This window comes from Oncorhynchus mykiss, chromosome 3 (genome assembly GCF_013265735.2).
Source record: "Oncorhynchus mykiss isolate Arlee chromosome 3, USDA_OmykA_1.1, whole genome shotgun sequence".
Classification (NCBI taxonomy): Eukaryota; Metazoa; Chordata; class Actinopteri; order Salmoniformes; family Salmonidae; genus Oncorhynchus; species Oncorhynchus mykiss.
Window position 1 is genome coordinate 50,912,475 of NC_048567.1, and position 24,010 is coordinate 50,936,484.

The following is a 24,010-nucleotide window of genomic DNA, read 5'->3' on the forward strand; positions in this document are numbered from 1 at the left end:
TACTTAAACTTTTATTTTTTAAATTTTTTTTACATTAGATTTTACACAAAACAAAACTACTGTATATATATATATATATATATATATATATATATATATATATATATATATATATATATATATATATATATATATATATATCATAAAAGAGCACATAATTATGCACAAATAAAACATAAAAAAATTGCCACATGAACAGATTCAAAATGAGTAAGGGTTTGTACTTTTCCCCTCTGTTAAAGAGTACGGCATTACCGATGGAACCATATGTGGCACTGGCACAGCAGTTTAAACACAACTCTGCAGTAACTGTACCACAGCCATTTAGAATGGCACCCGCCAGTTTTCTCATCATCAAGCTTTTCTCAGTAAAGTGTTTGACTGCACTCTTTACAATCTACCATTTTGGCCTCAAAATGAAAATGTCTGTAGTGAGAATTAAAACAGCATATTTCACTAATTGCAATAGACTAAATACAATCCTTATATTTAATGAACCCTAACACATAACAACTTAAGAACAATACATCAAAGGTAAGGCAACGTTCACTAATAAGTTTGTCTGCTCAGTTTACCAACTGTTCAGAAAGTGCTTACCCACAGGGCACACACTGGTTAAATCAACGTTGTTTCCACGTAATTTCAACAAAATGACGTTGAACCAACATGGAATATACGTTCAATTGAAGTCTGTGCCCAGTGGGTAGGAATCATGTTACCATTGGGTCAGTAAAAGTGAACACATTCTGACTGTTCAACTCTTTTGATTGGGTGGTCTAAAATCTCAACTAACTTTCAGGTACAGCTGTATCTAGCTATAATAACATTGGAAACATTTAGCAGAACTTGAGTTGAAATTACCATTAAAATTAACATCCGTTTTCAAAGAGCATTTTTTGTTGTTGTGAAAGACGCCTTCAGTGAACAATTGAAATAATTTAAGAGTATCACTGCCAGACTAGCCATACCCATGACTACATGTTTAACATACTTTTTCTGCAGTGTAAAAATAACTTTATTCTGGGAACAAAGTGCAATTCTAAACAGCTGAACAACCATCAAAACACATCTTTTTGAGTTTCCCCTTGCCTTTATGAGTCTAGGGATGCTTTGTAAGAGGACTTTAGAGAGCTCATTTTTGGTAGAATAGATTAGAGCATGTATTTAGGGACATTTAAGTGTCATGGGTAGGCTGTCAAATGCAAAAGGAATATACTACTGTAATACAAAGGCATTATGATACTGAAAATATTGTCGTATATAATTTTGCCATAAAATAGGAAATGTTCAGATTCTGGCAATACAATCTAGTGTGTTACAGTGCTCTAGAAAACGTAACAATTACATAATTTACAAAAATACATAGCTTCCGTCATTGCAACTTTAGGTTGCCACAGAGACAAATTAATATAGTTATGAAATTATACCGTACTACAATGAAAAGTAAATTTACTTAAATGTTAATTTTTTTTGGTAGACTGTGACCTATACAATAAACTGTTTTTATACATAATAAAAGCAATTCTACAGCCTTGCTCGTACTGCAGTGTGTTGTCCTGTATAGGTGACAAGGCAGTGACAAGGATGAGATGTGGAAGCTTGCCATTGGTAGCTCCAACATTCCATCCCTGGTCACAGACGGCTTTTCATAGGCTAACGTGACAGGACAGGTCATTTGAATAACCGCCAGCAGAGCAAAACTCAGCTTAATAAGTTACATTCATTTTAAAATAGAATACAACATTGTTCTATAACTAATGTTAAACAAATAAGTAAATTCCATATATTTCCATCAAACAGAACATAAAAATGAACTTTTCTGAAAAGAAAATGAAAAGTAATGAAATAGGACAAAGATGGTAGGAACATGGGTCATTTTAGTTTTCTGTGGATTGTCTGAGTTGATCAAACACCATGACAATATCACGAAACTGATGAGATTCTTTACGCATACTGATTTCACTCACACAGAAAATGAAAAGGGAGAATGAAAGACTGTGGGAAAGATTTAGTTTGCACCTGTGTGAAGTTTTTAACGGTTATTTTCAAGAGCAAATAAAACATAAAAGGTTAAGCAAAAGGTAAAATAAAGTTACATGTTGATCATTGTAAATAGTTCCATGTTTCTAGCTTAGTTTTGCCTTTTATATCCTACTGTAAATAACTGGTGTAGACTTTGCACAGGTGCATTGGTGGGTAAATCTGTCTGTGTTTGTAAGTGCAGTTTGTATATACAATGAAGCTTTGACAAAAACACATGTAGAGTTATATGAGTTTCATTGCACAATGTGATTAGTTATGTGACTACGTCCTACTACTAAAACATTTACTGTGATACATTCTACTCGAAAGACGCTAGACAGACTATGATAACAACGCATTAAACACGAGGATATGGTTGTAAAGACGGTTGTATATAAAGACAAATGAGTTACCAACATAGAACCACAACACATATCCGGTTCTCCAAACTCTTCTCCAATCACTTTTTAGTTGCAAACTATTTTCAACTCATTAAGAATTAAGCTAAACCATTTTACACAATGAACAATCACTGAACTTCATGCCAAAGCAGCCATGTTCCGATCTGCCAGATATTGAAACTTGAAAGTAAATGAAAGGTTAAAGCACTAAAACTAACCCAGTGTACAAAGACTACCAATGCACTGAATTCACCTCACACAAACAGTTGTTCATTGTATTTATCGAGGCCGTGGAGTACGTTGAGAAACTGCAGGGTTTTCTACTCAAAAGTTGAATATTTCTCACACAGAGCCTTTTCAAGATGCTTGTTATGTACATTACTTTAGGCACTTCTACAGTTCAAATAAGACAGGATTAATAAGTGACCTCGAGTCACCGCAAGGTTTCCTTGCACGTGTATGTCAGCCTTTTTAACAAAGGATCACCACGTCTTTCCTTTTCAAGTCTTATCATTCTGCTCCCTCTTTAATGTCTGTGGCCTCTGCACTATGACCACCTAACCCCTCACATGTCTGTGACAGCTTGGCAGACACTCACTCAGCTTTTCAGTTCCTCTAAGGTGGCTTATTTTCAGCCCACCCATCACTCTGCTAGGTCATTGGCACTACATCTGGTATATGGTGTTTATTTGATGGATGCCAAGACGAGGCTCAACTAAAACCTTGAACGAAGAGACATAGAGAAAACAGTGCACCACAGACAGACACTTGGAAACCGTGGTAGCTAGATTCCGTTCTCATTTCTGGAATTAGTGGCTGATTATATCATTGCCGTAAGGTACATTAATTCATTTTCTGCTATTAACATTGGGTTTGCTGAGGCTCACTCAGTTGGTTATTCCTCCGTAGAGAGGCCAAGGCACACCAGGAGGGGGAGCAGTGATCCTGTACTCAGAGAATAACCACAAGGTAAACAACAACATGCTATCCTCTGTCACATTCGTCCTTTACAAGAGCAAGAAGGACACTCACAAGCCAAATGCAATTTGTATACGGTGTATAAACAAGAGCGCTTTCCAATGGTCTTTGTTTTAAATACAAGCAATCAAGCACTTAGATGCACAATCATTTTCTGCTAAAAAAATTACATTTGAATTAGATGAGTGTTGTGCACTTTTAACAAAACATTAAAAAGGAAATAAAAGTCATTGTTGAATACCTTTACGATTAAATCTTCACAATCTCCAATCATGTGTGTATACATATAATAAATCAGTAATTTACATATCAGTAATGATATTAGTCCTAGCAATACAGGTATATAATTTGTATATTTTAACATAGCTCAATGTTCTAAATTTCCTCAGTAATCTTCTTCTCAGCATGCAGGTTGCTGTAGTTCTCGTGTGGAGCAAAAGTAGTATTTACAGAAGGGCTGTTTAGGGCCTCTAAGGGGAGCGTCTTGACACTCTGTTCCTTTCTTGTAGGTTACTTGAGGATGATCTGTTTTAGAAGCAGAGATTGAGAAAGACATCATGTTACTCAATGGTGGCATTCACAATGAACATGACCGATTGCCCTTAGGTCCAAGCAACAGTGCCAGTACATTCTTGGATGACAAACACAATACAATATAGTGTTGTTGAAGAGTCATGGCGGTAAATGATTAAAGAATAAGGGTTCTTATTTGCAGAAGTAGAACAGTAGCAAAACTGTGACCAGTATAATCATATAATGCTGAAGAAACAAAGAAACTAGTAAAAATACATTTGAATCCCACATGTAAAACAAAGAGAATTTGGTTGATGTTAGGAACCTTTCAGATAAGATTCAGAGCCGAGGCAGTGGTCTACATACCAAAGTTATTGCAAAAAGCTAAAAGGCTGCAAATCTCAATGACAAAAACAAAGTGAAATATGCATTCCATGTTAATACCTGGGAGAAATAAAAGACAAATAAATCAAGCAGAATAAGCTGCAGGAGAAGGCTGGTGGTCGGCAAGTATGTTTTTGTGTTCTCCCGACCCAAACCACAGCCCCCTCCTCTCCTGCTGGAAAGAAAGAAGCACATCACCTGACCTGCCCCCCAGGTAGAAGAGTCTAAAAGGGGCAACAGAGGGCAGTCACAGGCACAGAGCTGTCACAAAATCACACACATCCATAAAGACATACAGTATGACCTTCCTGTGATAATAACAGCCATGTATGAGCTTCATTGGTCTTTCATTCATTCAGTTGATCTCTTTAGTCTGAGGTGCTAATTTAGGCTGCTTCAAATCAATATATTTAGTTTTCTTCTTTCCCTTGCTTGACAGAATTATAGTAACGCCTGAATTAAATTAGGGGCACTTGAAACTAAATAAAGCAAAAACATGCAAAAAACAATGAAGGAAATTATGCAACACAACACAACTACTATTTGCAGATGGGGGATCTCTAAATAAGTGCTTTCTGTCATTACTATATTTAATACAGCATCTACAATAATGATAGTTAAGCTTGCTAATGAAGGCAACAGGCAGGAGAGAAATATGCTATGATGACAACTGTCTCCTGCTGCCATGACGAGCACTTATTTAGAGCTCAGGGATTCATGAAAGAAAGCTTTAAAAGGAGCAAACCTGATTGGCTGGTGCTGTTGCTGCGTAGGGGACACTTGTGGCAGGAGTAGTTGCTGCAGAGACAGTAGCAGGCGTAGCACTGTACATCATGGGTACTTTTTCAGGAAGGGAACCATGGAAGCAATGAACAGGTAGGTGGAGCATTATGGTAACCATAGCAACGTTTTTTTTTTTTTTGTCTATATATTTTTTTGCATGGTGAATACAGTAAAACATTAGTAGCAAGCCATCATTAGGTTAGACCAGCAGATGGCATGCAATCACAGCGCAAAGCAAGAAAGCATTGGATAAATAATAGAGGAAAGCTGATTTAGTTTAGGAAATTTGTCCGATATTTGTCCGATTCCCAGAGAAGATTGTCATTTGATACTAAAGGTGTCCAATTACGACATTCAAAAAGTATGTTTTACATACCCTACAGTATCTCATCATTAAGAATGGCAATTTTCACTGTCGTGTTAGAAATAAGTTCCTTATTTTATACAAATAAAGGACACGTCATTTGATGTATTTGATCTTTAGGAAAGACCAAGACACTTTAGATCACATCTCTGGGAAACGAATCAAATGTCCTAATCCACAGAGCAGCAAAGAACTAGAAATATCAACCAGCAGTGATGTCCTGTGTTTTGAATATCTGTATTATTTACAACGGTGAGAATATCACTGCAGAGAACAAAGGACATTCAAAAAAACAAATGAAATCCAAAGTAGGTCAATGGGTGATGGTGAAGAGTATAAATTGAAGCCTTGAGCTTTGTCAGGGACATGGCTAACAGAAAAAAATGCCAAAACATATTATAAAATACACTTTCTCACATGTGATTTAAAATGTGCCGGTACCTAACATATATAAACCACCCTTACCCCCTGACCCAGAGACTGTTTATCCAAGGGCACATTGGAATAACAAGAATCTTTTAAATGAACAGCGAGAGCATTTCACCCATATTCTCCATTCATTACAGGTGATATCAGAAAAAAGAAGCAAGGGACCTACCAATGCCGGTAGCAGGAGACATGCAAAACACTGACCCTGTGTGATTATGCAGTGGAAAGTGAGTAGAGGACAATAAGGAAGGAAAAACAGGTTAGCTAGAGTTTTCAGCATGCTTTTACACATTCTAAACCAAATACAAGCAAGACATGAACCTCTCAATGGAAACCAAGTTTTTTTTTTTTTTTTTGCTTGGTGAGCACACACAGAAACAAGCCCATGAGAAACGATGCGTCTTAGGGAGTGTAGTGTGTGGGTGTACGTGTAGAGTGTGGATAGATTACTGTTTTCCAAGGAGGGAGGCACATGCTGAATAAAATAGCTCTAATCGACTGACATGGGCATCAGTGCTAGGGCAACCAGGCAGTACAGTAGTTAACTCAGCAGTGAGACAAAGCATCTAACAAGAGTGCATAGTGGCTGTTGCTGTTTGATTATGGCTGTCAGAGGAAGGCCATGTTGAGAGAAAGAGCTAATGGTATAATAATCCAGTGTCCTACTTAGCCATGTACTGTATCACAGCAATGTAGGCCAATGGCCTGAATTTAATAGATTTGATTAAAGCAGGTCTCCTTCAACTAACCTGGATGATGTAATCTGGAAGCACTGATATATCTGCCTGCCAGGACATTGAGCTATTAAGTATTTGACAGCGGCATTAAACGTGCATCATTTTCAAAAATGAACAGCTCAAATTATAAGGTGCTGCATTAAATCATCATAGCTAGCTAGCAACATTGGGCCACGAGGAAAGCACAAAAAAAAACAAGGAAAGACACCTGACTGACAATATGCTACTTTTTAGCCTACATGATAAATGCCCAACCAAACATTATCAGGGAGGGAATTACAAAGGACAAGTCATATAGGGGCAGTTGGCCCACTCAGAGCTGGGCTGTACCTGTGGGATAGAACGCAGACGTCTGCTGGAGCTGTGCATTGGCCAGAGCCTGCTGGTAGTGCAACATACTGGGGTTGAAGAAGGAGCTGGCCCCGTTGCTCTTCTCCAGTGCTTGTCTCTTTGGTAGGGGCTGCAGGCAACCATGGGGGAACGCCTGCCGAGTACAAACGACACGTTAACACAACCAAAACACTTATCAGTAGTTCTATTATAAACATCCACTGGCTATGAGCTTTATATGTAGATTATAGTACAATCATTGCCAAACAGTAGAGCAAAACTGTATACAACTACTACATGACAAAATAAAGGTATTTATGATGAAATTAGTAAATGGCTAAAACTTCATACTGTTAATTTAAACACATTTTAAATACCTATTCAATTACTGAAAGATAACTGATGGTGAAGGATTTTGTACACATACTAGATGAGTCTTAAGAGGTTGTAAAAACAAAAATGCCAAATTAAATTATGTGAGTTGCTACAGTACAATTAATAGCTACATGCAAAGCAAAAGGTGAAAGGTCAAAGTACCAGGTCTACAGTTGCCTCGAGGGGTCGCTTCATTGCTTTGGCAGTCGACTGAGTCTTTTAATAGCAGGCAGCGAGCACATGATGGCAGTGGGCCAATGGGATTCAAGCGTATTAACATACAGGTAACAGCAAGCAGAGGTGCGTCATGGGGACAGCATTGCATTGTGGATAGGTGAGAAGGAGAAAACAAAACAAAATAATCGGAATGCAGTTTACCACCACATACAAAACAATAGGCATGCACAATAAACAAAATTAACTGATTCAAGGAAATATACGACTGACTCCTGAATTAGTATGTAAGCGTCTACTATACTCGTTAATAGCTTAATCTAATAGGATTTACAATTACAACAATACTGTGCAACAACATTGGGACTAAGGTTATTTGCTATGTAGGAAACACAACAGTAGTTAATCAATAGTTGTTCATCATTATCAATACATTATCAATTTGAATATACAGTGTGGACTACTAAATAAATGTTGTAATAATGCATTCATTGACCTACAATTGCTTTAAAGGACCAGAATTGTACATGACACACGTCAATATGAAATGGAGACAGAAGGTAACGCTAAAGGGCATTAGCTAGGCTACTGTGAGAGGTCCTCCTTGGGAAATGTATCTCTACCGAGAGCTAGGCGTGATTCATGTCATCTTGTGCGTTTTAATGACATACTAAATAGGGAGCAGAGAGAGAATGTTATAACCACTGCATTGATGATAACCTATACACAGAATGTGGAGCTCTGTTTATTATGATATTAGGCATCGGATTTGCCATTTTTGTTTCTTGGCACATTTGTCACAAGAACACATTTTCCTGTTCAAAGTATACCTTCACTACACTACAAAATCCCTCAGCATTACAGACGTATCAAGGCCCTAACGTATTTACCAACTCTCTAGCAATAATATCAGTGTAAAACCATGCAAAAAATGACCACACAACTGATGATAAAAATACATGGAGGAATGGAAAGTAGCAGAGCTAGGGTGGAAGATACAGCACATTCTAAGAAAGGCCATGCATGTTGTTGTTTTTTAAGTGCAAAAATAAAAGTCTAAATGTGCTATTACGGGAATTGCGTACATTTGATTCGAGTAATGTTAAATGTTGAATCAGCTGTTCGAAGGTTGCTGGTGAATCTATGGACGTTTTTCTTAACCCATAGTAATTAGCAGATCCTTTATTCTTAGACTTGTTGGAAGTTTAAGATAAAGGCAAAACCAACAGTAGGCAATAGATGGCAATGAAACAAGACAGTAGCTATAGAAACAGGGTTAACTTTGCAGTAGCTGGCAATTTGAAAATATATTTTCAAAAAGCATGGGAAGCAAAAGGAGAGGGCCAAAGCGAATCTTTAGTTAAACAGCTAGCTAGGTAAAGGTTAGCGTCACATGTCACATAAGGAGATATACAGTGGGGTCCGAAATGATTGACACCCTTGATAAAGATGAGCAAAAATGACTATAAAATAAATCATTCAAATACTGAGCTACACTGTATGCTCAAAAAGTGTAGGCATTCTATTGTTTTACACTAATGCTCAGAAAAAAATGTATTTAGTTTAACAAGTAATACATTTTTTCTCAAAAAGGTAGGGGTAAAAATGATTGACACCCCTGTTTTCAGTACCATTCAAAACCTCACCTTGCGAGGGTAATGACACTGAGCCTCTTTCAGAAAATGTTGCAGAACATATGGTAGGGATAACCATTCCTCCACAGAGAGATCTTACAGATTATTGATATCCTTTGTCTGAGCTTATGTGCTGCCCTGTTTCCAGTTCGGAGACTGAGATGGCCAATTCAAAATGTTCATTTTGTGGTCAATTAACAACTTTGTCGATTTGAATGTGTGCTTGGGGTTTTTGTCTTACTGTAAGATCTACTTGCGGCCAAGTTTCAGCATCCTGGCAGAGGCAACCACATTTTTGGCAAAAATATCCTGTTACTCTGTAAAGTTTATAATGACGATGACCTTTACAAGGGCCCCAGGACCAGTGGAAGCAAAATAGCCCCATAACGTCAAAGATGCACCACCATATTTTACAGTAGGTATGGGGCTATTTTCTGCTCATGTACTCTGATTTCGACGCCTAACCCACCACTGGTGTGCGTGGTCACAAATGTAGCAACTGTAAATGCCTGGAGTTTGCTAAATGACATTGGCACTTGGATTGGAACCGGTGCTTTGGTCAGATGACATGAAAATGGAGCTCTTTGGCCACGCATACCAGCAAGCCAATAACCCCAAGCACACATGAAAATCCACAAAGAAATGGTTAATTGGCCACAAAATCCAAATTTTTTCAGTCTCCGGACTTGAACCCTATTGAAAACCTGCGGTGCAGTCCATAAGCGCAGACAAATGATATCAAGGATCTGGAAGGATTCTGTAAGAAGGAATGGTCTAAGATCACTCCCAATGTGTTTTCTTAAACAATTTAGAAAAAGGCTCAGTTCCGTTATCCTGGCAAGGTGAGGTATTGAAAGAAATTGAAAACAGGGTTGTCAATCATTTTGACCCCTACCTTTTTGAGAGAAAACAAATGATTACTTGTTAAACAAAATCTCTTTCTCTGAGCAATTGTATTAGTATAAAATAATATAATTTCCCAACATTTTTAGCATAGAATATAGCTCAGTATTTGAATGATTTTTGCTCATCTTTATTAAGGGTGTCAATCATTTCGGACCCCATTGTACGCAAATGAATGGTTATGCTATGTGACCGTTTAAAGGCAACTTGAGGGCTACTGCATCCTGGGCAACTGTCATTTCGAGTCTTAAGAGCGTATATTAGAAGTAACAGTCTTTAATGTTTAATGAAGCTACTTAATACATAAAAAATAAAGCGGTGCTCCACATTCTATGATGTTGGTTAATCAATCAACTCAGGGTAATGGAATAGGATTAAAATAGTAAGCCTACTGCTGTGAATGTAGAATACATTGTATTGAAAATAAATAGGACAAGTTGCCCTTAAGTAAGAAGTACAGTAGCTATCCTAGCCAATAGTGTGTGTTCTAAGCTGCTGTCCACGCGTCTGGAGGGAAGCATCTTACCATGGCTGCAGCTGCTGCCTGGGCTGCCACGGCCGATTGGTTGACCTGGTGTTGAGAGGCTTTGATTTTGGCCTGTAAGTGTGCAGGGGGGTGGAAGTACTTGCACTTCTCCCTGGAGCAGCGCGACTTGATGTAGTCCATGCAGACGGTGACCGTGTTGTCGCTGGTGTCGATCATGGGGCTGTCGCTGGGGTGGGCGAAGCGGCAGTCAGTCTCGCCTCGCGCACAGTTCCCCCGCTGGAACTCGCGACACACCTACAGCACGACAACCACACAGGGAGGGAGGTTGAGGACGGTAGAGCACCCTGGCAATGGACCCTGTTTGACCCACTCAACAGGTATTCCATAACGAATGTATATATAAAGCATATATCAGACAATAATACTTCCTTGATCTTGTTTGTGTGAAAGTGACTCGATACCTCCAGTTTGTCGGTGCGCAGCAGCTTCTGTGAGGGGGAAGAGGAGGACGAGTTGGAGCTCTGGACTGTGACACCGGGGCTTCCAGGGACCATCACTGGGGTACTGGGGAGCATCTCGGTGGGCATCAGGCTCATCCCATGGCTCATAGAGGTCATGGGTGTAAGATATGGAGAGTAGCTGAGACCAGGGCTTGTACCAAGCCCCTGGTTCATATTGAACGTAGGCTGTGAAATAGAAGGGACAACAGTCAGTAAAAACACTACTACACACCTGAAATGAAGGATCTGAGTTTTGTGTATAATAAACTGTACTTACTACTGAATATGAGTAACTTACTACAGGCTGCATGCTCGTGCCTGGGATCATGAAGTGCATCTGCTGGGCCAGCATGGCTGCTGCCGTCTTCTGCTGGATGAGGTTGTTGCGTCCGTTAATCTCTAGCTGGGTTTTTAAATGCGAAGGTGGATGAAGGTACTTACAGTTTTCTCTTGAACATCGACCCTAGAGTAAGAACACAAAAAAAAGCCGACTATTAGATAAAGAAAAATTCCCTGAACCTTTTACTGCAGTGGGCTAAATCAGGGTCACACAGTGTTCCTAGGTAGTCTTAAACAAATCTACTTTGAAACAAAAGTATACACCTCTCACACATGGTTATGGGCTTAAAAAAAATAAGACATCTGTACCATGTCAAATATAGAGTTCAAATGTATTACATTTTGAGTTTGCATCCCAATATTACACTTCATATACATCACAGAAGACTGAAATATAACAAAATTGTTTGACATAGAAATACTAGATTTTCAGCTTAAAAAAAATCTTTGTTAATTATGAAAAATATTAATAACATTCCCCCCATGAGGCCACTAGGTCATTTGACTGCAGGAAAAGGCTACCCTAAGCCTAACATGAGTATGCATAGGTTAATTTGATTTATAAATATGTAGGCCTATTCTTCATAAATGAAGCATTAATACTGGACAGGGTCACTAGAATTCATTGACAACCAAGGAAAGCATCAAAGACATCCAGTACAAAATGACACAAAAGACCACTGCTGGAAGGAGCATGGCCTTCATGAAAGTTTCTTCTTGAGGGTCAACAATTTCCATGTCCTGACCGTGCATTACCCCACTCCTCTCAGACCAAGACCATTCAACTCACAGGACACGACACCGCGATAACAGGGGAACACAATCATGGTGACATGAATCACGCCTTCACACTCAATATCTTTTTCTGTGGGGACAGGTAGTGAGGTCAGTTTGATCATGCTATTGTTACGGCATAGAGGCAGTACGATTGACGGGAGAGGATAACATTGTTCCCTATGACAAAAGCACACAGGGGATGGATGCCCGCAGAGTAATGGAACAGAAAACTGTTTGAAACACTTTTTTGTCAGAAGTACTTCATAAGTGCTTCTATGATCAGCAGGTAATCCACAGACATACTATGAGTCATTTATGAGAATAATAATGTACAAAGTTGATAGATAGGCCAAAACTTTTAATTTAGCAGGAAATCAGTGGCCTACAGTCTACACATTAAGAGGTGGTCACTGATCAAGTAAGCTTAGTAGTAGGCTCGTGTTCAATAGGCTAATTTTACCTAATGAAGGATGGTTGTGTAGGATGATGAACAGAGGACAAGAAAGCAAGCTTTGACCCACTGCACTATTGCTAACTAGCCGTAGGCTTTAAACCTACCAGCTAAAAGAGGCTTACGGGAAAAGCTGAATGGCCAGAAAATGTCTCTGAGCTTGCCAATGTAGGGAATCTCTTCACACTGACATCCCATCCTCTTTGTTATGGAACAGTAGAATCCAAAGTCCATTCACAACAATTTAGATGTCAGCCTGATAGCGTCCTCTACTCCGCTCTGCTCACTTGACCCGGCAGTGATTTTTAGCCCGATCTCAAACCCATTGCAAAATATTTTTTTCACACAAGTAGAGTAGCTCACTTCTGAGTAGCAGGGACCTGAAATAGACAGCAATCTGAACTTGAATTACACTAAATAATATTTTGCTGGCAAATCATTAAAGCAGTGATATCACTGTCAGTCAAAAGAGTGAATTAATGAGAGATTAGCTGTCTATGTCCTACATATTCAAATGAGGAAATCCTTCAATAATTCATGTCAATGGAACTAATTTCATAAACAGATTAGAGCTACTGAACTCATTTGTGACTCTCCCCTGAGATTTATATCAATTATTACCAGGGAACGCCCACATGGACTGCCACATAAGGGAATGACAAACCCTTTTGGAAAGTTGCCATATATCAAAGTCAGGGTGTGGATCAGGGTTAAAGTCGAGCTATTGCGTAATGCAATTTGGCCTGACCTCTTTACCTACGAGTCCTGATCGATTGTGGCTCCCAGACGAAATCATTCGAATAACAACATTTAGCTAAAGTAAAACACAGCATAGTCTACTGCAAACTCTGCATTTCCTGTGCTAACTGAGTCATGCTGCTTATTCAATGAATGGGAAGCAGACAGTGCTTTTGTCAGCTTTCGCTGTGGACACACACACACGGACACACACACACACACACACACACACACACACACACACACACACACACACACACACACACACACACACACACACACACACACACAGACTTCCATTATATCAATGGAAGTCTATTCCACATTAATGAGACACAGATTAACTGTTTATTCAGCCAACAAAAGAGCTAAAACACAGTTCTGTGTTCTTCATTAACAAAGGTTCCAAGTCCTTTAGGGATGCATGAGTTCAAATTGGCTTTCTTACCCAGGCCCCTCATCTACGTGTCTTCCATTCATGGCAAATGAGAGGGTCTGAATTATTTAGAGATGTGAAGAGCATACATGCAGCTGTGACAAACAACACAGGCTCCCTGTTCACCGCTCACAAAACACAGCCATGCATCTAGTCTCTGAAGAAGAGATAATGTCATCAGTTTGACAAATAGGCTTTTTTAATCTTTTTCCTTGACACCCACAACATCTTCAATAGATACTTTTGAACAATCAGTATAAACTGAGTAGGCAGGTACACTTAAAGAGATCTGTGGAACTACAACCATTAGCCCAATTCCTTCCCCTTGAAGGTAGGTACAGTAATAGCCTTTATTCCTAGGTGCACAACTCAAAAGAGCTTTAGTCTGTACTCTGGCCTGTCCCAGATAGCTCATGTTATCTATCAACTTAAGGCTCTATTTAAGCCACAATATCCTGATACCCCAGCCTCGTACTCAGTTCTTTCTGCTGGCTGCTATAAGGTTCTGGTCGCCCCAGACATCCTGGAGTCTGATGCCAGGCCAGGAAGCTGGCAAAATGGTAACAATTGCTTTCTGACAAGAGAGCAGAACCCACACACTGGTCTCTTATCTGCGCTTAAAGGAGCGTAATATCCTTCTCAGGTGTGAGAGGATGATAGTTGTTCCTTGGCCAGAATTGGAGACCGCCAGACATCAGAATAGTTTAAGGTTTACAGAGAGCTGCAGGTAGCCTAGCTCGAAGTGTCTGGTTTAAGTTTCGAATCACAGGTTAGGCTATTTCAGAGGCTATTTCACGTGACAACATTTAACGACAGTAACCTATATGAAGACTAGAAATGATCCCAACAAAATAGTGAGACATAGAAATGGGATCTACACTTATATTCTTTGTGCAATTCACAATCGGCAGTTAGAATGTTCTATGGCTCTATAGAGTAATGGGCTGATTCATTAGCGTAGCACTTAAATGAAGGAAAATGCTTTGTGTCGGTGTAACGTTTCGAACGCAGCCAGAGGAGGTGTGAATACTGCAGCAGGATAAAAGGATCATTGTTCAGTGAGTGTTAAATGCCTCATGGGAATGGTTGTGGTGGGAGAGCTGCATTTTGTCCTCCAAGCATGTGGATTCGTTTGGTTGAGAGCTCATCGATGTGTCAGGTAGCCTAAGTTGACACAATGAGAAACAATAATGGGAAATCCTCCACTGGCTCCATAAGTTCTGTTTATATCCGTTTGTGGGACACTTATCTGGAGCTGATCGGATTTATATTTAATAAAAGACAACATTTGGGACAACATTTCAAAGTCAACATGTAGGCCTATTTAGAATGGTCTGTGTTTCACTTTCACAATCTCTCTCACATGGCTACTCCTTGTCAATAAACACACAGCCTCAGACCATTCATTGTTTACTTACCTCATATTCCCCGGGGTAATTAAGTAGCCTGTTTGTGTCTCCTCTAATAATCCTACAGATGGGCTATAACAAAAACTGCTGAGAAACTAGAAATTAATATGCTAATATACATAGCTGAGCTGTTGTCTCTTAAGCCTGGCTTTCCACTGCAGCGAGAGTGCTAATTCCACACACACACACACACACACACACACACACACACACACACACACACACACACACACACACACACACTCTCCCCTTTCCCTCCTCCTGTTTTCCTGCTCTCCCACATCATATCATCTGCAGTGAGCTCCTGCAGCTAGGCCACACGCTCACCCACCCAGCTCTCACACTAACCCAATACTGCACAGCCCACAGCCTAACCCACATCAGGGGGGGGGGCAAAGGCCCACAGCGCACTGTGTGCCACTTCAGCAAACATCAACAGCAACCTACACCACCAACTGCCATACACCGTAATGTAAAAGAGCACGAGAGGCTCTTGCTGCTTCACTGAATCTGATCTTGAGCTGCAGAGCAGCTTCCTATCAGCTATTCTCTGGCTGCTATAGCCCTGCTCAGCTCCAGCTCTCTCTCCAGGTGGTAGTGGTGAGGGCTTTGATGTCATGAACAGGATGCTGGATGAGCCTGGAATGTGAAAACCGTGTGAGTGTAGCACCTGAACCAACAATCACCAACTGCTCATACTCGCATGCATGAAGGCATCTGCACTCTTAAAAACCCCAAAGGGTTCTGCGGCTGTCCCCACAGGAGAACTCTTGGAAGAACCCCTTTTGGTTCCACGTAGAATCCTTTTCACATAGGGTTCTACATGGAACCAAAAAGAGTCTACCTGGAACCAAAAAGGGTTCTCCTATGGGGACAGCCGCAGAATGCATTTGGAACCCTTTTTTCTAAGAGAGAAGGCCTACAATAGCTATCCGCTAATGTGCTCTTTAGATTATCTGATCTCATGGCTTTGTCTGGTAGGCTACATAGCCATGCCCAACAGGAAGTAGGTAGAATAAAAACACAACATGCTGGCTTGTGAAGTCTAAATATGGTTCCAACTCCTCACTAATCAGCCAGATGTTGAACTCATTATTTACACTTGAACTTAGGATACGTCCATTCTCATTGTGGTTTAATGTAATGAAAGGTCTGGTATAATTTTCAGCTTTTCTGAAGAAGGCATATTGATCCTCTGAGTGCCTAAAACGAACATCTTACCATAAACTATTTTACACACACAGAGTGGAGAGTGGAATAGGCACAATGTTATCCAAGATCCATTTACAAGTGTGTGTGCTGTATTCCTTTCCAAGAAATGCTTTAATTGACGCAAATAATATTGACATGAATATACATTATTCAGGTTAAGAGGAAATGTTGAATCAATAATCAGTGCTTAGGCTAGTAGGGAGTATAAATAACCAATGATAATGACGTTAGCAGCACAGAAAGGTCTTTGGGAGACGCATGCAAATGGTAAGCATACCATACTAGCCTATAGATTTATGTAAATTGAGTGAGTATAGGGAACAGAGGAGGTACTGTCGATGTCTGGGGGAATTCTGGGTCTGAAGCCATTAGGCTTAATACTCTAGTGTTTTCATCTGTACAATGCATGGCCTTTCATGGCATTTAGCTCTTCTGCTCATGTATTTCCTGGTCCTCAACACACTAAAAGGGAGCACATGGTTCTATGGGGCACGGCAGGCTCAGCTCAGAAATAATGACCCTGGGTGATGAACAGGAGCCTCAATTCGCTTTACTTCTCAAAGGAAGGTGGAGCAGGTGCCAACTGCTGAGGGAACGGGGTGAATAGGGGTGAGGGAATGATGTAGCCCCCCCTCATTAGAAGAAAGGAGTGTAGAGATCTCATGTACTGTAGCTCTGATCTCTTCATGAGGTGTAGAGTAGTTATCTCTGTCCGTCTTTGGTTCTGTTACTTTCACCTGGTGGGTTGGTGTGACAGCCGTGTTCCTACTGTGAAATGTTAAGCATTGGTGGAGTTCCATTCCCTTTCACACGTGGACTCGACCCCTGGTCCACCCCTCTGTTGGCCTTGGCTCTAGCCCTCAATGCACAGCTGTTCTAGAAGAATGGCAATGGTGGAGGCCTTCTTAATACAAGAGGGCAGTGCTGGATTTACAGGGGTAGAAAAAACTTTAAAAAGTTATACCACTGTTTAGAAATAATTCCAGCTCTATTAACAGAATAGGATTTACACCGGCTTTAGAGAATTTAATTTCACAACGATGCATTATTCATGTTTCACCCACCTAATGCCAAAGTCACCCTTAATATGAGGCAGATGTTCAGTGATCAATTTACATAATATAATATTAATATGTCATATCACACATTGTCTCAGGTTACATTGTGAGAGGAGAATAAATAGTTGCTTCCAACGTTAGGCTATTTGGAGGAGATATCACAGAATAACAAGAGAAGATTTGATGTTTTCCATTGGAGTAGCCTAAACCCCCCACATCAAAAACAGGAAACACAATACATGATCTACCGGCCAATAAAAGTACAAGCTCACGAAACAGAGTGGCCATTTTTGTGATGTACTGTATCTGGTGGCAGCTCGGTTCATAAATCTTTGTTAGCGCGGCAGCAGACATGGAGCGGATAAATTAGACTAATCCCAGTATAACAGCATGTGCTGTGCTATGCTGGCCACTCCACCCACACACTGAATGTTAAACACCACGCAATAAACAAAACAGCCCGAAATGCTGGGGAGTGGCCTGAGCACAAAAGATACAATTCATATTTGCTCCTCAGTACTGTTTGGGATACAGGTTAAGGGGATTAAAAGTGATTCTGAGGACACTGCGTGTATTGTCTTTTTGACATGTTATAAGCCTATAAGCTTTTGTCCCGTACCCAGAAGCAGAATAAACATTTGTATTGCTCACCACACTTCACCATTCTGGTGTCAGCCTTGTTTAACCACCTGAAACATGAAGTCTTCAAGTCTCATTTCCTCCCAAATGTGTCAGGAGGGAATTAGGACTAGATTCAGTTTCACACTCTGAGCTATGTTGACAGCCATTCAGTAGGCATGGAATGCGTGTTCCATTAATATTCCTGCTGCTGCTTTCAATATCTCTCAGGGATGTCATCTAGGGCTGGGCGATATGGCCAAAAAACTCCTATTTCGAGTTTTTCAAAATAATGGTCGATTTACGATATATAATGCTTTCTCTAAATAATCTTTATTGTACAATTAAAAGATAATACACTGCATGTAAAACAATCAGCAATAATGTAATGAATTTAGAGCTTGTGAAATTATAAGCAAAACATAGCCTTCCACAATCATAAGACCTACTGATATTTTAATTATTTCATCAAAATAGTTTAACCTGCTTTAAAAAAAAAAATCCCTGATCTGGATTTTAAGTCAGTCTATGAAAATGCCCTTTTTGTTACAAATTTAACCGGAACCACGCATAATGCACTTTCACTAATAATGACTAACTTCTTGTAGCAGGCATTTAAGAAAATGAGCACAGGTCTCATAAACAATCTTTCAAATTTGGCTTGGCTTGGCACCTAAAACACCTAAAATCTAAAACAATCTCTCAAATTTGACTTAGCACCTAAAACCCTCACAAATTTTACAGATGCATCTTGTCAGGCTGTACACCGCCTGGTACGGCAACTGCACCGCCCACAACAACCGCAGGGCTCTCTAGAGGGTGGTGCGGTCTGCCCAACGCATCACCGGAGGCAAATTACCTGAACTCCAGGACACCTACAGCACCCAATGTCACAGGAAGGACAAAAAGATCATCAAGGACAACAACCACCCGAGCCACTGCCTGTTCACCTCGCTATCATCCAGAAGGCGAGGTCAGTATAGGGGAAATCAAAGCTGGGACCGAGAGACTGAAAAACAGCTTCTATCTCAAGGTCATCAGACTGTTAAATAGCTATCGCTATCACATTAGAGGCTGCTGCCTATAAACAGTGCCTTGCGAAAGTATTCGGCCCCCTTGAACTTTGCGACCTTTTGCCACATTTCAGGCTTCAAACATAAAGATATAAAACTGTATTTTTTTGTGAATAATCAACAACAAGTGGGACACAATCATGAAGTGGAACGACATTTATTGGATATTTCAAACTTTTTTAACAAATCAAAAACTGAACAATTGGGCGTGCAAAATTATTCAGCCCCCTTAAGTTAATACTTTGTAGCGCCACCTTTTGCTGCGATTACAGCTGTAAGTCGCTTGGGGTATGTCTCTATCAGTTTTGCACATCGAGAGACTGACATTTTTTCCCATTCCTCCTTGCAAAACAGCTCGAGCTCAGTGAGGTTGGATGGAGAGCATTTGTGAACAGCAGTTTTCAGTTCTTTCCACAGATTCTCGATTGGATTCAGGTCTGGACTTTGACTTGGCCATTCTAACACCTGGATATGTTTATTTTTGAACCATTCCATTGTAGATTTTGCTTTATGTTTTGGATCATTGTCTTGTTGGAAGACAAATCTCCGTCCCAGTCTCAGGTCTTTTGCAGACTCCATCAGGTTTTCTTCCAGAATTGTCCTGTATTTGGCTCCATCCATCTTCCCATCAATTTTAACCATCTTCCCTGTCCCTGCTGAAGAAAAGCAGGCCCAAACCATGATGCTGCCACCACCATGTTTGACAGTGGGGATGGTGTGTTCAGCTGTGTTGCTTTTACGCCAAACATAACGTTTTGCATTGTTGCCAAAAGGTTAAATTTTGGTTTCATCTGACCAGAGCACCTTCTTCCACATGTTTGGTGTGTCTCCCAGGTGGCTTGTGGCAAACTTTTTATGGATATCTTTAAGAAATGTCTTTCTTCTTGCCACTCTTCCATAAAGGCCAGATTTGTGCAATATAAGACTGATTGTTGTCCTATGGACAGAGTCTCCCACCTCAGCTGTAGATCTCTGCAGTTCATCCAGAGTGATCATGGGCCTCTTGGCTGCATCTCTGATCAGTCTTCTCCTTGTATGAACTGAAAGTTTAGAGGGACGGCCAGGTCTTGGTAGATTTGCAGTGGTCTGATACTCCTTCCATTTCAATATTATCGCTTGCACAGTGCTCCTTGGGATGTTTAAAGCTTGGGAAATATTTTGGTATCCAAATCCGGCTTTAAACTTCTTCACAACAGTATCTCGGACCTGCCTGGTGTGTTCCTTGTTCTTCATGATGCTCTCTGCGCTTTTAACGGACCTCTGAGACTATCACAGTGCAGGTGCATTTATACGGAGACTTGATTACACACAGGTGGATTGTATTTATCATCATTAGTCATTTAGGTCAACATTGAATCATTCAGAGATCCTCACTGAACTTCTGGAGAGAGTTTGCTGCACTGAAAGTAAAGGGGCTGAATAATTTTGCACGCCCAATTTTTCAGTTTTTGATTTGTTAAAAAAGTTTTAAATATCCAATAAATGTCGTTCCACTTCATGATTGTGTCCCACTTGTTGTTGATTCTTCACGAAAAATACAGTTTTATATCTTTATGTTTGAAGCCTGAAATGTGGCAAAAGGTCGCAAAGTTCAAGGGGGCCGAATACTTTCGCAAGGCACTGTACATAGACTTGAAATCACTGGCCACTTTAATAATTGGAACACTAGTCACTTTAATAATGTTTACATATCTTGCATTACTCATCTCATAGGTATATTCAGTATTCTACACTATTCTACTGTATCTTAGTCTATGCCACTCATATATTTATATATTCTTAATTTCATTCCTTTATTTAGATTTGTGTGAATTGGGTATATGTTGTGAAATTGTTAGATATTACTTGTTAGATATTACTGCACTGTCAGAGCTAGGAACAATAACATCTGCTAAACACGTGTATGTGACCAATACAATTTGATTTGAAGCACAAGCCCACGTGCTAGTGAGTTGCCAGCTAATCTTTATACACCATGCACAAAAGTAGGTGGACACCCCTTCAAATTAGTGTTCTGATATTTCAACCACACCCGTTGCTGACAGGTTGGCACATTCATAGGATGCCAACTTTCCAACAGGTCAATTCGTCAAATTTCTGCCCTGCTAGAGCTTCCCCGTTGCTTTAATTGTGAAGTGGAAACGTCTCTGAGCAACAACGGCTCAGCCACGAAGTGGTAGGCCACACAATCTCCCAGAAAGGGACTGCCGAATGCTGAAGAACGTAGCGCATAAAAATCATGTGTCCTTGGTTGCAACACTCACTACTGAGTTCCAAACTGCCTCTGGAAGCAATATCAGCAGAAGAACTGTTCGCCGGGAGCTTCATGAAATGGGTTTCTATGGCTGAGCAGTCGCACACAAGCCTAAGCTCACCATGCTTCATGCCAAGTGTCAGCTGGAGTGGTGTAAAGCTCGCCACCACTGGACTCTGGAGCAGTGGAAGCGCGTTCTCTGGAGTGATGAATTACGCTTCACCATCTGGCAGTCCGACGGACTAATCTGGATTTGGTGGATGCCAAGAGAATGCTACCTGCCCCAATGCATAAAGTTTGGTGGTGGAAGAATAATGGTCTGGGCTGTTTTCATGGTTCAGGCCCCTTAGTTCCAGTGAGGGGAAATCTTAATAATACAGCATACAATGACATTCTAGATGATTCTGCGCTTCCAACATTTTGGCAACAGTTTGGGGAAGGCCCTTTTCTGTTTCAGCGTGACAATGCCCCCGTGTGCAAAGCGAGGTCCATACAGAAATGGTTTGTCGAGATCGGTGTGGAAGAACTTGACTGGCCTGCACAGAGCCCAGACCTCAACCCCATCGAACACATTTTGGATGAATTGGAAGGCCGACTGCGAGCCAGGCCTAATCGCCCAACATCAGTGCCCGACCTCACTAACGCTCTTGTGGCTGAATGGAAGCAAGTCCCTGCAGCAATGTTCCAACATCTAGTGGAAGGTCTGCACAGAAGAGTGGAGGCTGTTGTAGCAGCAAAGAAGGGACCAACTCCATATTAATACCCATGATTTTGGAATGAGATGTTCGACGAGCAGGCAAGCAGGTGTCCACATACTTTTGGTCATGTGGTGTATTTCAAGTTTAGCAAACTTGGATCTATTTGCTAGTTAACAAGGCAGAACAGTTGAATTGTTATGAACACACCCTTCTCTCCATTTCCAATTGTTTGTACAGCGTGCTAGCCTATCCACTTTGTTCAGATGTTGAAATCAAGTGGCCTACTTTATTTCTCAGAATGAGAATGAGTTGCCAATTGCTTATACAATTGTGTTTTATGCTTATTGCACATTTATAAAACACAGACTAGACAGCTAGTATAGCGGTACGTGGTATCGCAATGCCATTCGCCAGAATCAATGTTCATTGATACTCCTGTTTTAGTAGGGTCCGTGCAATCCGGGATCCTTGGGATGTCACTACCCCATTGAAGTTGACATTTAAAATGGTTAAGGTTAGGGTTAAGTAAGTGTTATGGTTAAGATAAGGTTGGGTTTTTGGGTAGGGATGTGCCAAGGATCCAGGAATTGCAATGACCATTTTAGTAGGCTCTGCTCTTCGCACAATCTGAGGAATTGAGACATAAAAAGGGTATAGTTAAAGTTTTTATCTGTATCAAAAAAGGTCTTAGGTGATGGACCTTGGTGGTGTAGAGCAATGTTGGAATTTTTAAGACAATTTTCTACAATTCTACAAATTTGAGCTCCATGGAGCTGAGAAATGTTTGCGGTTTTAAAGCAAATCTACATATTTTGCCATGGAGCTAAGAGAAAAAAAAATCTGTTATAAAACAAATTTCCTGAAATTCTATAGATTTTGCCATAGCTAATGCTATGTTATTTTGCTCAAATATAATATCAAAATCTATACTGCTAAATGTATTGTTTTTGGAATTTTCAATTCTCCCTGACTTTTGGTGATTGTTAGTTCTCAAAGATGATATTATTTAAAACTATATCTGCATTATCTTTTCTACATAATTTATAGCAGGTTTCAATCATTTAAGTCAACATTGAAAGCATCCCCCCAAATATATATATTTTTACACTGTTTGGACTTGGGCGACCTGAAAAAACTCTTAGGCGGCCAGTCCAAGGATTTCAATGGCAGAATAATCCCTGAATTAGAAAGGTTCTCCTCTACTACAGTAAAATAATGTATCAATGTGTTTCAGTGTCTATATGACGATTCTGTCAACAAATGGGGCGGGTCAATGCAATAGTCCGGTGGCCATTTGATTAATTGTTCAGCAGTCTTATGGCTTGAAGGTAAAAGCTGTTAAGGAGCCTTTTGGTCCTAGACTTGGCGCTCCGGTACCGCTTGCCGTGCGTAGGCAGAGAAAACAGTCTATGACTCGGGTGACTGGAGTTTCTCACAATTTTATGGGCTTTCCTCTGACACCGCCAAATATGTAGGTCCTAGATTGCATGAAGCTTGGCCCCAGTGATGTACTGGGCCATACGTACTACCCTCTGTAGCACCTTACGATCAGATGCTGAGCAGTTGCCATACCAGGTGGTGATGCCACCGGTCAGGATGCTTTCAATGGTGCAGCTGTAGAACTTTTTGAGGATCTGGGGACCCATGCCAAATCTTTTCAGTCTCCTGAGGGGAAAAGGTTTTGCCGTGCCCTCTTCACAACTGTCTTGGTGTGTTTGGACCGTGATAGATTGTTGGTGATGGGGACACCAAGGAACTTGAAACTCTCCACCCGCTCCACTGCAGCCCCGTTGATGTTAATGGGGGCCTGTTCGGCCTGCCTTTTCCTGTAGTCCACAATCAGCTCTTTTGTCTTGCTCACATTGATGGAGAGGTTGTTGTCCTGGCACCATACTGCCAGTTCTCTGACCTCCTCCCTATAGGCTGTCTCATT

The 24,010-nt window shown here is 40.5% G+C and overlaps 1 protein-coding gene across 22 annotated transcripts in view; it reads right to left on the minus strand.

Annotated features, from left to right (window-relative positions):
• Window positions 1-696: 696 nt before the first annotated feature.
• Window positions 697-24,010, minus strand: part of LOC110520155 (muscleblind-like protein 2a) — a 37,858-nt gene continuing 14,544 nt past the window's right edge. For 2 of the 22 annotated variants that reach the window (XM_021597261.2, XM_021597259.2), the window contains exons 3-10: window positions 11,292-11,477; window positions 10,976-11,200; window positions 10,554-10,808; window positions 7,479-7,532; window positions 6,942-7,095; window positions 6,624-6,659; window positions 6,044-6,079; window positions 697-3,926 (exon numbers count right to left, since the gene is read on the minus strand). In XM_021597261.2, the coding sequence (XP_021452936.1) occupies window positions 3,802-3,926; window positions 6,044-6,079; window positions 6,624-6,659; window positions 6,942-7,095; window positions 7,479-7,532; window positions 10,554-10,808; window positions 10,976-11,200; window positions 11,292-11,477 (1,071 nt within the window). In that variant the 3' untranslated portion in view covers window positions 697-3,801. Of the gene's footprint in view, window positions 3,927-5,043; window positions 5,139-6,043; window positions 6,080-6,623; window positions 6,660-6,941; window positions 7,096-7,478; window positions 7,533-10,553; window positions 10,809-10,975; window positions 11,201-11,291; window positions 11,478-24,010 lie in introns of all 22 variants that reach the window. The other 20 variants (XM_021597262.2, XM_021597269.2, XM_021597263.2 and 17 more) reach the window with 20 other exon arrangements.